Here is a 13177-nt window from a genome sequence, read left to right as displayed (position 1 = left end):
AGCTCTAACTTCTCATCCAATAAGAGGAATTGGGAATCCCTGGGGAAGTGGCTGATCAGATGGCTAGGTAAGGGGATGAAGAGTGTGGGGCAAGCTCAAAGAGGAAGAACTTGCTTACACACTTATGAACATTGATAAGTGGATTGGACACACTGAAGCTGCAACAATTTAACCAATAGACTAAGAAGGATTACAGACTGCAGCTGTGGTTATAGATACCTTGGATGACAGCAACTGCATCCATGTATCCAACACAACCATCAGGCTGAGGAGAAACATCCCCTGCTTCTGTGCAGAGGAACTGCCAACCACTCTCAGAGTCTCCACAGGAGTAGGAGGCGCACACCCCACTCCAGGAGTTGCATGTGGATAGCAGCATCGTATCAGATGACAGCATGAGAGGGACCTGCACCTTTGCAGTGACACCTGGGGGCATCATGGCGTAAGTCCTGTTGATACCATCTAGAAAGAAGGCCCATCACTCTCAGTGTTCTTCCCTAAACCCATAACCCAACAGAGCAAGAGAAAACACCGAGCAACTTCCAAGAGTGGCACCCTACAAAATACCCAGGTGGTATCCAAGTAGCCATGGGCAGCTAAGACAAGGAGACTGTCTTCCGAGAGGTGCCCCAGTGTTAGGAAGGGCCCAGCGACTGTAGCAAACACCTGCCTGTGGTCTTCGGCTAGCACAGAGGCAGCACCAGTTCATACGGTGACATGCTTCATATTAATGGGGCCTGGGATATGAGGTCCTCTGGGAACGTTTCTGTACTGTTATCCACTCTGTTGTGAATTTAAACATGAAGACACAAAGCTCCAACAGAGGTGTGGAGCCATCTCCAGCATTCACAGCTTATTGAAGGGGTTCAATCAAGCAACTCCTGCTCCAAAGCAGCTCCTACATCTTGATCCAGAATTAGACTCTGCGGTGGTAGCGATGTGCTTCAGCTTGATCAGGGGGTGTCCCCCCAAGACATAGCTCATTTAGCCCTTGTCTCCCTCGGAAAGTCTCTCTAGAATAGAAGTGGTACCCTCTACTGAAGCAGTTCTTTCACACATCCAGCCCTAGGTCCTGAACTGACCAGAGCCGTGAAGCTAGCACTGTATGTGGCCCAGTGTGTTAATAAACACATGGGCAGTAATTTGGTGTATGTGTGTTGGGGAGAGGTCCTTGATTGTACCCCAGGACTATCAGGAGATGCAAATGAGGAATGGGTGCAGGGATAATTACTGTGGCCAACAAGCATTAGGACCTGCCGTACCAGGTTTCAAGCCCTGGGTATCCAGTATAAACTACCCACTTCCCTCTATGACCTATGGGGTTTCACCTGCCACCTTTCCTGACTGGCATACAAAACACCCTCCTGGGAGCTCAAGCAGACAGAACTAACGGGGGCAGGGGGATGATATCCAGAAAAATAGAAGGGTCAGCATGGGCCTAGTATGAGAGTCACAACTCTGAATCTGGATAACTCTTACAGGTTAATAGCTGCCTTCAGCTAAACTGCATTCCAGAAACAGAGATGCTGGCCTGGGTAGGCACCACCAAAATCTACATGCCTTCCTTTGGAATTGCCCAGTGAGTACACCTGTGCCCAACTACTTGTAGGAAGTCCACACTCACCCTGATCCTTGTCCTTCAGTCCTCCTGCCTCACCCACCAGTCCCTCCCACAGCTGGGCCAGGTTCCCCTGCCCACCTCTAGAATTTATTCCCCAGAAGGGTCTATTGAGGCTTCCCCATACAACAGCAACTCCAGCCAGCAGGCAGCAGGCCTTCCTGGGCAAGAGCTCCCCTCCATCCTTGGACTTGGTTACCACCCTCACATCTCCCTCTGCAGTCCCTGGACATATCAGGCAGGTAGGAAAACACTTAGAGAAGGAACTTCTGTGCCAATTACAGGGCCACACTAAACCATCAGCAGTTGTGTAGGTCCAGCTGCTGAGAGGTTCTGCTTGGCAGAAGGCAAGTGGATAAAGAAAGTTTGTTTAGTTTGAGTACACTGGGCCTGGTGCCCATACTGATCCCCTGGACACATTGCAACTAGCTGGGGTGGACCGGCCCATCTTAGAACAGCCTGAAGGGCCTCAGCTGCTGGGGGAGGTACTGAGTACACCCTGAGCTCACCAGTTAGTTCCCATCTCCCCCACCGTTGGTCTAGTTACCCCAGAAGAGCCGAGAAGTCAGCTGGACCCAAGCTGATGGACACCCCGAGGGTCCCTTAATGCAACAAGACAAGGTCTGGCCAGAGCTCCAGTGAGTCTCCCAGACTGGAACTGCCTGTGACATCCCCCCACAGAGCCTGACAGGCCAGTGAGGATACAGGAGCCTGGGAAACTCCACATTAGCCATGAGAGTACAGACCAGCCAAGACTCTGCCTGTCTGCAGCCCCATCGGTGCCCTCCCTACCTTCTCCAAGCTGGGAATGCAAGCCTCTGGCTGAGCCCTTCCACCTGCCGGAGGGATGCTGGTCCTCTCGAAGGGCATACTGCCGGCTAGGGCTAGGGCCACCTCTCGCCACCAAGCACAATGGGGGGTGGAGGAGGGGCCCTCAAGGGCTCCATTGTTCCCCCCAGGGTCTGAATCCATGATTGTCCCTGGGGGTGGAGCAGCGAGGAGCTAGACAGGCCTGCTGGGGGCCCAGGCAGGTCCTGGCCCTCTCTTCCCCAGCCTCCACTTGAGGTCCAGGAAATTCTGGCTCACCGTTCTTGAGGAACATCTGTACTTTTGGAGGCATCCCAGGGCTCCCCGGTCTCTCTGGCTCCTTCTGCCTGGGTACCTGCCTGCCCTCTTCACACCCACATCCATCAAATCTGCCCAAGTCCTGTCCCAGGAGCAGCCTCACCTGGAGATGCACAAGGGAGAGCTGTAGCTGACCACCGGGTGGGGGTAGCTGGCAACAGCCACTGCCCTCACTGCAGGGACTGCTCTCCTGGGCGGAGTCAGGCAGCCTGGGCTGAGAGCCCAGAGGAAGAGGGGAGGACAGCAGGACCCAGACACTCAAAATGTCTCATCTTGGGCAGAAGGGGAGGGACAGCCTCCCTCAACTTACAGACATCTCTCTCAGGAATGCTGCACCCTCTACAAGCTCTAGGGCTCAGAATCTGGAATCTCTACAAAGGCCCAAGGCTCTGCCCCTCTTCTAGCCCAGAAAGGTTCACTGCCCTGCCTTGGGGCTTGGAAGGCTCTACATAAGGGCAAGAGAACATAGTACCCACAGGTCCCAGGGCCAGCACTAATGTCCTCATTTTCACGCTCTTCCCTGGTGGCTGGGCACTTTCCTTCCTGGCCAGTGATTCTTGTCACTCTGTATCCCTAAATGGCTCAGAAACAGCTCAAAGAGGCAGCAGTACCAGGTTCTCCAGTACTGAGCCCCATTCCAACCCATGCTGGCTGTCCCAGTTGACTGGTTCCGAGGGGAAGAAGTGATCACAATCAACCCAGCTAGCATTCTGATGACTGGTGGACCCTGGAACCCCCTTGGCAGCTTTCATACGGGTTGACCAGGTAGAGGTAGGCAACCAGGGGTCATAGGCCCAGTGTGGACAGCTGTGACACTCTAACCCAATAGTTACTTTATTAGGATGTCAGTCCTGCTCCAGCAGGAGGGACAGGGACAGCCCAGAGAGAATAGAAGTGGGTACATTTCCGAGTCCTTCAGCCTCAGCAAGACAGCACAGGGTGAAGAGCCACCATGTGGCCAGAAAAGGGGCAGCTCCTCCTACTCCACAGTAGAAGTCTACACAAGTCCTTGGTGCCCTGGCAAAGATCACCCCACCTCATGACCCAGATATATTTGGGACACAGGCATCACTCTGTGGAATGAAGCAGACCCTCAGGCATGGCCAGTTCCCTGAGCTTTCTTGATTTCCTGCCAAGGAAAAAGGAAAACAAAAAGTTAGGAGAGGCAGGGAACCAGGGAGGGCTGGGTCTCAGATCCTCCCCTGGCCCCCCAAGGACTCTTGGACTTTGCACTTGTACTTGATCAGCTGGCAATTGGCAGAGCCTCAGCTGGTGCAGCAAGGGTGTGAGCCCTGGCCTCAGCAGGGCTTGCTGGACTCACAGGGTGGCTTGAGCAGGGGACTGTGCCAGGACAGGGTAGGTGGGGAGGGGCCCACCTCAGACAGTGCCTGCTTCAGTGTTGCATAGGCTTTATCCAAGTTGTCATTGATGATCACCAGGTCAAACAAGCCAGGCTCCTTGCCTGGGAATGAGACAAGAGTCAGGAACACAGAGAATCTGGCCTCTCCCCACTGCAACAACCTCTACGGCTACTCTTGCCTGTCTCTGTAGTAGGACAGCCAGGACTAGATGGAACTCTGCCTTCCCCTCTAGAGAACCTCAGCTGGGGCTTGCTCAAGTTCTGAGTACTAGAGTATGGACCACTGGCCCCTCCCCAGGCCTCTATTTAGAACTGGCACTACCTGTGACGGGCTCCCATATGCACACAGAGAAACAGCAAAAGGTCTCAGTGAAAGCCGGGCGGTGGTGGCACACGCCTTTAATCCCAGCACTCGGGAGGCAGAGGCAGGTGGATCTCTGTGAGTTCGAGGCCAGCCTGGTCTACAAGAGCTAGTTCCAGGGCAGGCTCTAAAAAAGCTGCAGAGAAACCCTGTCTCGAAAAACCAAAAAAAGAAAAAAAAAAAAAAAAGAAAAGAAAAGAAAAAAAAAAGGTCTCAGTGACAGTGTCTGAATGTGGGCCAAACTCAGACCCAGAAACAAGAACACAGCTTGCAAGAAGATGTCTATGACACACTCAAGTCAGTAAGAGAAGTGTGGCCCCTCAAAGTCTCTGCAGACAAAGAAGTCTCGAACTCCTCCATCTTTGCCCTTGGTCCTCCCTGTCTCCTGGTGAATGGGCTGGCCACATGCTCATAAGGTATAAATGACCTGACCACACTCACTGCTCTCCATGTCAGCCTGTGCAGCTGCCAGCCGCTTTGCCAAGCTCTCCTCAGTCTCAGTGTTGCGCAGCCTCAGTCGCTGCTCCTGAAATGCAGGCCTTTGTTGAGTCAGTACTCTCCAAGTCTCGGGGCCTGCCCTGCGGGTCTCCCACACCAGGTACCTACCAGCACAGCCAGTGAGGGGGGCTGCACAGAGATGTAGATGGGATGTAGATCAGTCTTCTTGATGTTGCGCACACCCTGTAGGTCAATGTCTAGCACGCAGATGCGGTTCATGGCCTGCACAGCCCGAACAGCCGCCTTGCTGGGAGCAGGGAAGGGCAGTGAGCAGACCTTCAATGTGACCCAAGGCAAGACCCTAGCCCTTAAGCCCACATGAGTGTTTGCCTGCTGGCCATCCTCTCAGGAATACACGCATTAGCTGCTAAACTTCACCCTTGGTAGTCTCTTAAAGCTTCCAAGAGCTTCAGAGAAACTCAGCCCCTTCCTCCCCAAGGCCCATCCTAGGCCTAGCATGGAAAGAGCAGAGGCTCATTGAACCCAGCACCGTCTGTACTTCCCAGAACATCCAAGCATACCCTCGGCCTTGTCAAGTCCTCTGAAAGCACAGTCCTTTGTACCTGTCCTGCAGCCAAAAGCCATTTGGTTAGGCCTGAGCTGCCTGTCACTGCCTAGCTCTTCCTTTGTGAGGTACTCATGTGGCTCCTGCCACACAGGATGGCTTGAGACAGACGAGCCTGGGGCATGACTCGGCCCGCCTGCTCCCTGGAGTCAATCAGCTAAGCCATCCCAGCCTAGGCGGGAGACTGCAAGGACATCATATGACAGAGGAGAGAGGTGGGAGAGCTTCCTTCTGCCAATTCTGGGGTCACCTTGATCCACACCAAACTCAGCCCACCTTGTCCCATACAGGTTCCCGGAGAACTCAGCATGTTCAATGAAGTCCCCTGCTGCAATATCACGCTGCATCATCTCCCTGGACACAAAGTAGTAATCTGGAGAGGAAGAGGGCTTTTCAGAGGATACCCAAAACCCAGACCTGCCTGGCCTGGCCCCTCTCCATCCTACACATGACTGTTACAGCTAGATCCAGACTGGAACAGACAACACTGTCCTCACTGTCCTTGCTGGGGGACTAGAAATAGTCAAGTTCCACAGAAAAGGGGAATACCCCTGCCATGTATCAGGTAGGCAGAAGGTCCAGCCCTCACTCTGATGATGCACAGACTCTAATCAAGCTACTAACCCAAAGGCAAGAGATACTCTCCTGCTGGGGACTGAGTTCTGTTATAGCCAAGGGACAGAGCAAACCCTCATGCCCTCCCACTGCCTCCTTCCCCCCACAGTAAGTCATGCCGGAGACCCTTAGATTAGCAGGTCAGCTCACCTTTGCCATTTTCCTCACCAGGTCGTGGGTTCCTTGTAGTATCTAGAAAAAAGACCTATCACACACTGAAGAAATGGGTGTACAACTCTTCCACCCTACCCAGGGTCTTCCCTTGCAGGCCTGCTCAGTTCTCTGGCTGTATAGCAGCAGGTGGTGCTCACAGCCAGTGGAAAGCCCAGATCAGATCAAGAGGTCACTGGGGCCAAGATGCTTACTCTAGATGAAGGCCATGGGAAGGGATTGGGTAATGGGACTGAGGAGGTAAGGAGAGCATCTCCTAGGCTGGGGGTGTATATTTGGAACTCTAGTGGTCCAGTTCTGGGATAGCCTCTGAGCTCCTTGCCCTTCAGGGTCCTGGGGCACTCACGGGACACACTGAAGCCAAAGATGCTGTCATGTTCCTGGAACAACTTCTTGAGCAGGGTGCTCTTCCCTGCTCCTGACGGCCCACTCAGCACCACTGGCCTAGGTCCTGCCATGCCTGTGAGAGGAGAGGAGGGGCATCACAGACATGAGAGGTTTTGCCCTTGCTGGTAACCTGGCATTATTCTAAGAGGCAGTGGCATGAGTGACTCCCAAGGGCAGCACCCCCTATAATGTGAACCCTCCTTTCAACAGTAGTCAACTGGTAAGATGGTAAACACAGGCAGGAAGGCCAACAGGATTCCAACATCCAGTCTCACACACACCCAACAGGATGTCCACAGGCATGTGACCCAGAAACAGACAATGCAGCACTCATTGGTCCCACCCCATATAGGCTGCCCTCCAAAACCTGACCTCACACTGCAGTGCCCATAAATGGCACTGCCCACTGGGAGGTCCAAGTTTGAAAACAGAAATTCCCTGTCACTACAAACATGGCATCCTCAAGTCTATTCAGTTCAAACCTGTTTGGGAAACTTCCCACTAGACATGCAACCATCTCTAACTTCTCTGGGAAATACAAGCTGCAGCCAGCAGCCGAGAGTTGGAATAGGACCCCCAGCCTCCCAAGGGGAAAGTAAATGCAGCTTAGGATCCAGATCTGCCGCAGGTAGGGGCTGCCAACGGAGGAGCAACTGATGTGGTTGGCATGAAAGCACAGCAGAAGCCTCCTCCCTCACAGTCTGATCTAGGACCTGAGCCTCCTTCTCTTACCCTAGAACCATCTTATCTCACCGGTTCCCAAGCTCATGCCTAAGCACCCAGCCCCACCTCACCCTCAGCCCTAATCCTCCCTCCAGCCTGGCCTCTGAGCAGGTCCTCATTTATACAACCAGGACCCTGTCTATGAAGGCCCTCCTGCCTCCCCAGGATGGAAACCACCTACTTGATGTGCTGCAGCCTCCGTGATTAACCTGGGAAGAGTCAATGTCTGCTCTACACCGAGGGACAGGGGACTAATCTCTGCCAAGCCCATACCCCGCCCTTCAATAAATCCCTGGGGCACCCAGCCCTGCCTGCACTGGCTGCAAAGAGATCAGCCCCGTTCTTCCACTGTGCAAGAAGGAAAAGGAAGTTACTTGTCCTGCTCCTGAGACTACACCTGTCCAAATAACCAGGGCTGCATCTGACACACTGACAGATGAGGAAGAGCCACCACAGGGGCTGAGAGACATGAGCTGCTGCTCTCTACTGAGGCTGAGGAAAAGGGAGATCCAGGGAGGGTATTTGGGAGCTGGAGGGGCTGTCTGCCAACCCAAGCACCTTTGGCCTTTAAGGGTGAGGCCCACGCAGCTTTTGGTCCAAAAGGCATAGGCTGAAGGTAGGGCATCAGCTTAGGGAAGTCTTGTGTTCTTAATCCCTGATGTAGGCCATGAGGTAATCTTACAAAAGCACTGGTGCTGGTATTCTATCACCCACAGGAGTACAAGCACTATGTGTATAGTACATGTGCATGCACATGCACATCACACATGCATACTGAAAACACACACATGCACATGTCCCTGAGAAGCACATAGGACCAGCTATCAAAAAGACACAGTTAAGGGGTCCTAGAGAAACTCACTCAGTGTCACCAGTGGTGCCTCTCAATGACACTGCTCCCTTCTGGCTCTCCCCAATCACACTGGCCACTGTATGCTAATTTCCTGTCTGGGCTCCAGGCTTCCCCTGACCCACTCATCACCACCTTTTCACAGGTATCCTCTTCCCTAGCTATTGAGCCCTGCTGCTTCCACTATGGCCTGGCCCTAAGAGCGTACGCTACAAACCACCCAATCCAGCTCCTACAAAGCTGCCTTCCTTCTGCCTGCTGTATCAGGCACTCCAGATGAGAGTTCCTCAAGGTGCTGCACTGGCTCCAAATTCCCTTGATGGCCACAGGCTGTGATCTACAGCTGCCAATATGGGTTCTACACCTGCACATTCCAAATGACCCATTTCTGGAGCTCTTGGTTCCTGTGAGCTTAAAAGGAGCTTAAGGCAGAGCTCACCACGGGGCTGAGTAACTCACTGCACAGCTGTATTCCAGAGACTGAGAACACAGGATCCGACACTCAAAGAAGAACGAGTACAACAACAGAGGAGAACCACAGCTAAGAGAGATGCTCCAAAGTGCATGAGGTAAGAAAGCTTCTGAGAAAAAGATCCCAGGTTGGACAGTCAAGAGGACATGCATGAGGGACAAGCATGGGAGAAACACATGATTTGTAATCTCATCACACAATGGAGCAGCCTATACCCATCCCCCACTCTATTCCCTGCTTCCAACTCTAAGTAATGATGAACTGGTAGCACCAGATTCCAGTCTCAAATCCTCATTTCTGGCACTGTGGGAGCCCTCTCTTGACCCTAACCCTGTACCTTGCAGGCCATGACCAGACGGGGAGGAAGGACACTGGCGTGCACATGTGGACATATGCGACAGCTGAATCCAACCCAGCTCTTCACCCCCTAAGGCACCCCTGCTGAGCCGCTTAGCCTTTCAGGAGTCACAGGGCACCAGCTCCACCTGTTGGCACCTTGGCTCTGAAAAGTGCCAATAGGTGTCACCCGGCACGGGCACGTGCAGCCCATGGACCTTTGACAGTTCTTGGTGACTCTCGATGACACTACACTTGCTTGGATCTACACAGACCCTACCAGATGACCCTGGCTAGCTAGCTGTGTGGTACAGCAGCACTGGGGCCTGGCAAGGGGAGTACGGAGGGACTCTAGTCAGCAGCCAGGTGACCAGGCGTTCACTACATCTCCACAGGGCCACAGCTAACGGCAGAAACTACAGATCTAGTCTCTGCTCTAGCATTTACAGACGTGTGTGCTACTCAAAGGCAACTTCCTTTGGGGAGACCACTGGAGAAACTTTGGACCCCAATCTCTTTAGCTCTTCTAGCCCCAGACTTCAATTGCCTGACAAAGAGCCCCAAGCCCTTAACTCTAAGACGAGCTAAGATACAAGTGATTTCCACAGGAGCATTGGGAGGGAACATGCTCTCCTGGAACACTCCCTAGACACAACTTCCTACACAGCCTCTTCCTGTCTTTACCTTAGGGCCCCTAGGACTAGAAATCTGTCACAACCACATCCCTCCTGTCCACTGAAGCTACAAGCAGCACTAGGCAGATATGAGTGACACATTCCAGCCCTGAAGCCCCCAGAATTGAGGAGCCTCTTCCAACGGCAGCACCAAGAGCAGCCAAAGCATTTTCATGCTCATTCCTCTACCTGAGCCAGACGGACGTACCACAGCCTCCCACGGAAGGAAGGGTGGAGTAGCAGCCAACCACGGACAGGCTGCTGGACCTTCCTGGTGCTACCCATCTCTGTTTGTGACTCTTCCCATCAAGGACAAAAAAGAACAGGCTGAATCTCGAATGGGGTCCTGGATGCCATAATCATGAGGCAAAACGAACATGAAAGAAAAAAAGGGTTCAGAACCCAAGGAGAGCACAATGGAAAGACCCAGGATGTTGCAGAGCTTGTCAACTGCTCACTTGTGTAGAAGGGAAAGTAAGAAAACAGGGTCAGGCAAGACTGAGGGGTAGATGAGGCCCACCCAGCAGGACCAGGGAGAATGGGGGGCAGGTATGGCAAAGGGCACTAAGGCCCAATATATGCAGGCAAGGGATGGGTAGGGCAGGGCAGAGGAGACTGGGGACCAGTACAAGCAGAGTCAGGGAGGATGGGAGATAGGGCAGGAGAGACTGAGGTCTACTGCAGGCAAGGCCGGTGGAAACCAAGGACCACCACATTCAGAATCAGTGAGAATGGGGACAGGGTGGAGCAAGGAAGACCAGGTATGCTGCAAGCAGCCTGCCTCCTACAGCTGCCTACCAAGGGCTCACCCTCATTTTACCTCTCTTTTGTTGCCTGGGCTGTCTCCTCCCACACCTCCTTCTGCCTCTTCCTTCAAATTACCTCAACATGTTTCCTGGATATTTTGTATGTGTCAAGACAAAAAGAAAGTTTAAGTGTGGCTGGACAGACGTATACTGCCTCAAATTTACTACTCCAGAAAATTACTAGTCTCCCCACCTAGCCCCTCCTAGACAAGAGATCCAGCGCTGAACCTAGGAAGGCCAGGCAAACAGCAGCAATGGCTGATTTAGCATCTACGGCAACATAAAAACCTAATATGTGAAGGCAGGGGTAACGTGGGTAGAGAGGCTAAAGTAGCAAGGTATTTTGCTCCTTAGTGCCAAATGGAAACCGCCTAGTGGTAGCTCTCACAACTAACCTATGATCCCCAAAAGGTAAACTGGAGGAGTACCCACAGAAACAAATCTTCCTCTCCTTGGACCCTATTCAAGGCTGACCAGCCATTTATTCGCTTTCTCCCAATCTCTTCAGTTAGCTAATGTCACCTGCTCCTCCTCCAGCCACCACCTAAAGGAACCTTCTCACTCACCGCTTCCCCGCCCACTCCCACGTTGGATAAAAAGATGCCTGGGAATATTAAGTCCAAAGGCGGCACCAGAAACCTCTCAACCTGGGACAGGCCGAATCCCAACACCCACACCCAGGCGTCAGCGGGGCCTGCACCACCTGCAGACACCGAAGTCCGGCAATGGCGAAGGGGGAAAGCCAGGTGCTTGAGCCTGTCCAGGATGCCGAGTGGGTAGGGCGCCGAGGAAGAGCGCCAACTAGGCTCAGGCTGCGCGGGCTTGCGGGTGGCTGCGACTCCGCATGCCTGTCCCTGTCGTTCTGAGGACCCGGAAAACACGTTCACCAGGCATCCTCACAAGAACAGGGGTCATTGGAGGCAGCGCGCAAAGGACGCACGCGGCCGCAAGTCCCGCTCCTGGGGCAGTCAGTCGTCAGCAGCAAAGCGCACTCACCGTCCGCAGGGACGCGAGCCAGGGCGGCCACTGCCAGCCCGACCAGCGGGCGCCGCAGCATCAGGGACCGCCCGCAGGACTACGTCACAGCGGCGCGCCGGCCCACGAGGGCGTACCGGAGCGCGGCACGGCTGCGCACACGGAGTGCGCAAAATTGCCAATGCGGCCCCCTCCCACCACCGCCCGCCGACATTACGTCACCCCCTCCGCCCCGCCCACTCCGAATCACCTGTCCTGGTCACGGCCTCGGGGCTACGTCACAGCAGCGCGTCGGTCTGCCCGGTCCAGCAGGAGGGGGAGCGCCGCATTGCTGCGCAGGCGTATTGCGTGGTACTCCCCTAAGACCACGCCCATTTCACCCTTAGTCTTTGGGTCTTCAGGCTTGGTTTTATTCCATGTTCGCTTTTTTTTTTTTCTAGATTCAGACCCCCGCCTGCCCACAGAGAAGACCCGAAGAGGAGCACTTTAAAAATCACGTGGCCGGGAGAGATGACTCAGCGTTTAAAAGCATTGACAGCTCTTCCAGAGAGGGCCTGGGTTCAATTCCCAGTTCTCACATGGCGGGTGACAACTGTCAGTAACTCCGGTCTTAGGAGTTACATAGACAAACATGCAGGCAAAGCACCAATGCACATAAAATTAAAAAAAAAAAATGAAATCAGCATCGAGTCCGTTGAGTCACGCCTTCGCATTATCCGACTACCCTTTAAGAACCAGGTTCGGTTCAGTTCTCAGACTCAAATGATGTATGGTCTCACCTGGCTTCCTCAGGCACCTGCACTCACTCAGGCTCATGCACATACACATGTAGGCTATGTAGTCCTGACAGGCTCCCAGAGAGCCACCTGCCTCTACCATACCAAATGGTAGGATTAGAAAACTTGCTTTCGCTGGGTGGTGGCGGTGCACACATTTAATCGCAGCACCGGAAGGCAGAGGCAAGTGAATCTCTGTGAGTTCAAGCCCAGCCTGGTCTACAAGAACTAGTTCCGGGGGACAGGCTCCAAAGCTACAGGGGAAACCCGTGTCGAAAAACCAAAAAGATAATAAATAAATAAATGAACGAATGAATAAATAAATAAATAAATAAATAAATGCCTTTAATTCCAGCACTCCAGACAGAGGCAAGAGGCAAGTTCAAGGCCGGCCTGGTCTACAAAGTGAGTTCCAGAACAACCAGGGCAAACCTTGTCTTGAAAGAACCTAATTAATTAATTTAAAAGGTGTGCACCAGCTGAGCAGTGATGGCTCACATCTTTAATCCCAACACTCAAGCGAGAGATGAAGGAGGATCTCTGAGTTCGAGTCTAGCTTGGTCTACTGAGCGAGTTCCAAGACAGGCTCCAAAGCTACACAGAGAAACCCTGTCTCAAAAAAAAAAAAAAAAAAAAAAAACAACAACAACAACAAAAGTACTCACTGAAGAACCAAAGTTCCTATCTTTTGTCCTCCATCTCTGCCTAACGTCTTGTGTAAGCTATTTTCCATAAAACATTCCAGTTCTCAGAAATGGCTAGGGGCAAAAGTATCAGGGTACTGGAAAGTACAGATAACTACAGAATGTCCCCACCCAAAGGTCAGCCAATAAGAAAACTTGACAAGCAAGGTGGGGGGAGGCTT

The 13177-nt window shown here is 53.0% G+C and overlaps 1 protein-coding gene across 3 annotated transcripts; it reads right to left on the bottom strand.

Annotated features, from left to right (window-relative positions):
* Positions 1-3553: 3553 nt before the first annotated feature.
* Guk1 (guanylate kinase 1) lies at positions 3554-11693 on the bottom strand. 3 transcript variants are annotated; one of them, XM_038326415.1, is made up of 8 exons: positions 11558-11693; positions 6660-6773; positions 6293-6334; positions 5804-5900; positions 5071-5209; positions 4906-4990; positions 4120-4205; positions 3554-3872 (listed from the first exon to the last, which is right to left on the bottom strand). In XM_038326415.1, the coding sequence occupies exons 1-8, from the start codon at positions 11616-11618 to the stop codon at positions 3837-3839; spliced, it is 660 nt and encodes a 219-aa protein (XP_038182343.1). In that variant the 5' UTR covers positions 11619-11693; the 3' UTR covers positions 3554-3836. The 3 variants fall into 3 exon arrangements, with proteins under 3 accessions (XP_038182343.1, XP_038182345.1, XP_038182344.1); XM_038326417.1 differs by having other exon boundaries at positions 11502-11607; XM_038326416.1 differs by lacking the exon at positions 11558-11693 and adding an exon at positions 11265-11448.
* Between the last annotated feature and the right edge of the window lie 1484 nt (positions 11694-13177).

The sequence above is a fragment of the Arvicola amphibius genome, chromosome 4 (assembly GCF_903992535.2).
Source record: "Arvicola amphibius chromosome 4, mArvAmp1.2, whole genome shotgun sequence".
Lineage (NCBI taxonomy): Eukaryota > Metazoa > Chordata > Mammalia > Rodentia > Cricetidae > Arvicola > Arvicola amphibius.
The sequence above is the reverse complement of the archived record's forward strand: the minus strand, read 5'-3'. Positions and strand labels throughout refer to the sequence as shown.

What these genes read in the sequence shown, in the direction of transcription:
- Guk1 (XM_038326415.1), bottom strand. Translation starts at nt 11,618, where the DNA reads ATGCTGCGGCGCCCGCTGGTCGGGCTGGCAGTGGCCGCCCTGGCTCGC. An exon ending in CTTTGGCTTCAGTGTGTCCC is followed by an intron (nt 6,335 to 6,659) that starts GTGAGTGCCCCA and finishes TCTTTTTTCTAG; the next exon opens with ATACTACAAGGAACCCACGA. An exon ending in TGGTGAGGAAAATGGCAAAG is followed by an intron (nt 5,901 to 6,292) that starts GTGAGCTGACCT and finishes CTTCCTCTCCAG; the next exon opens with ATTACTACTTTGTGTCCAGG.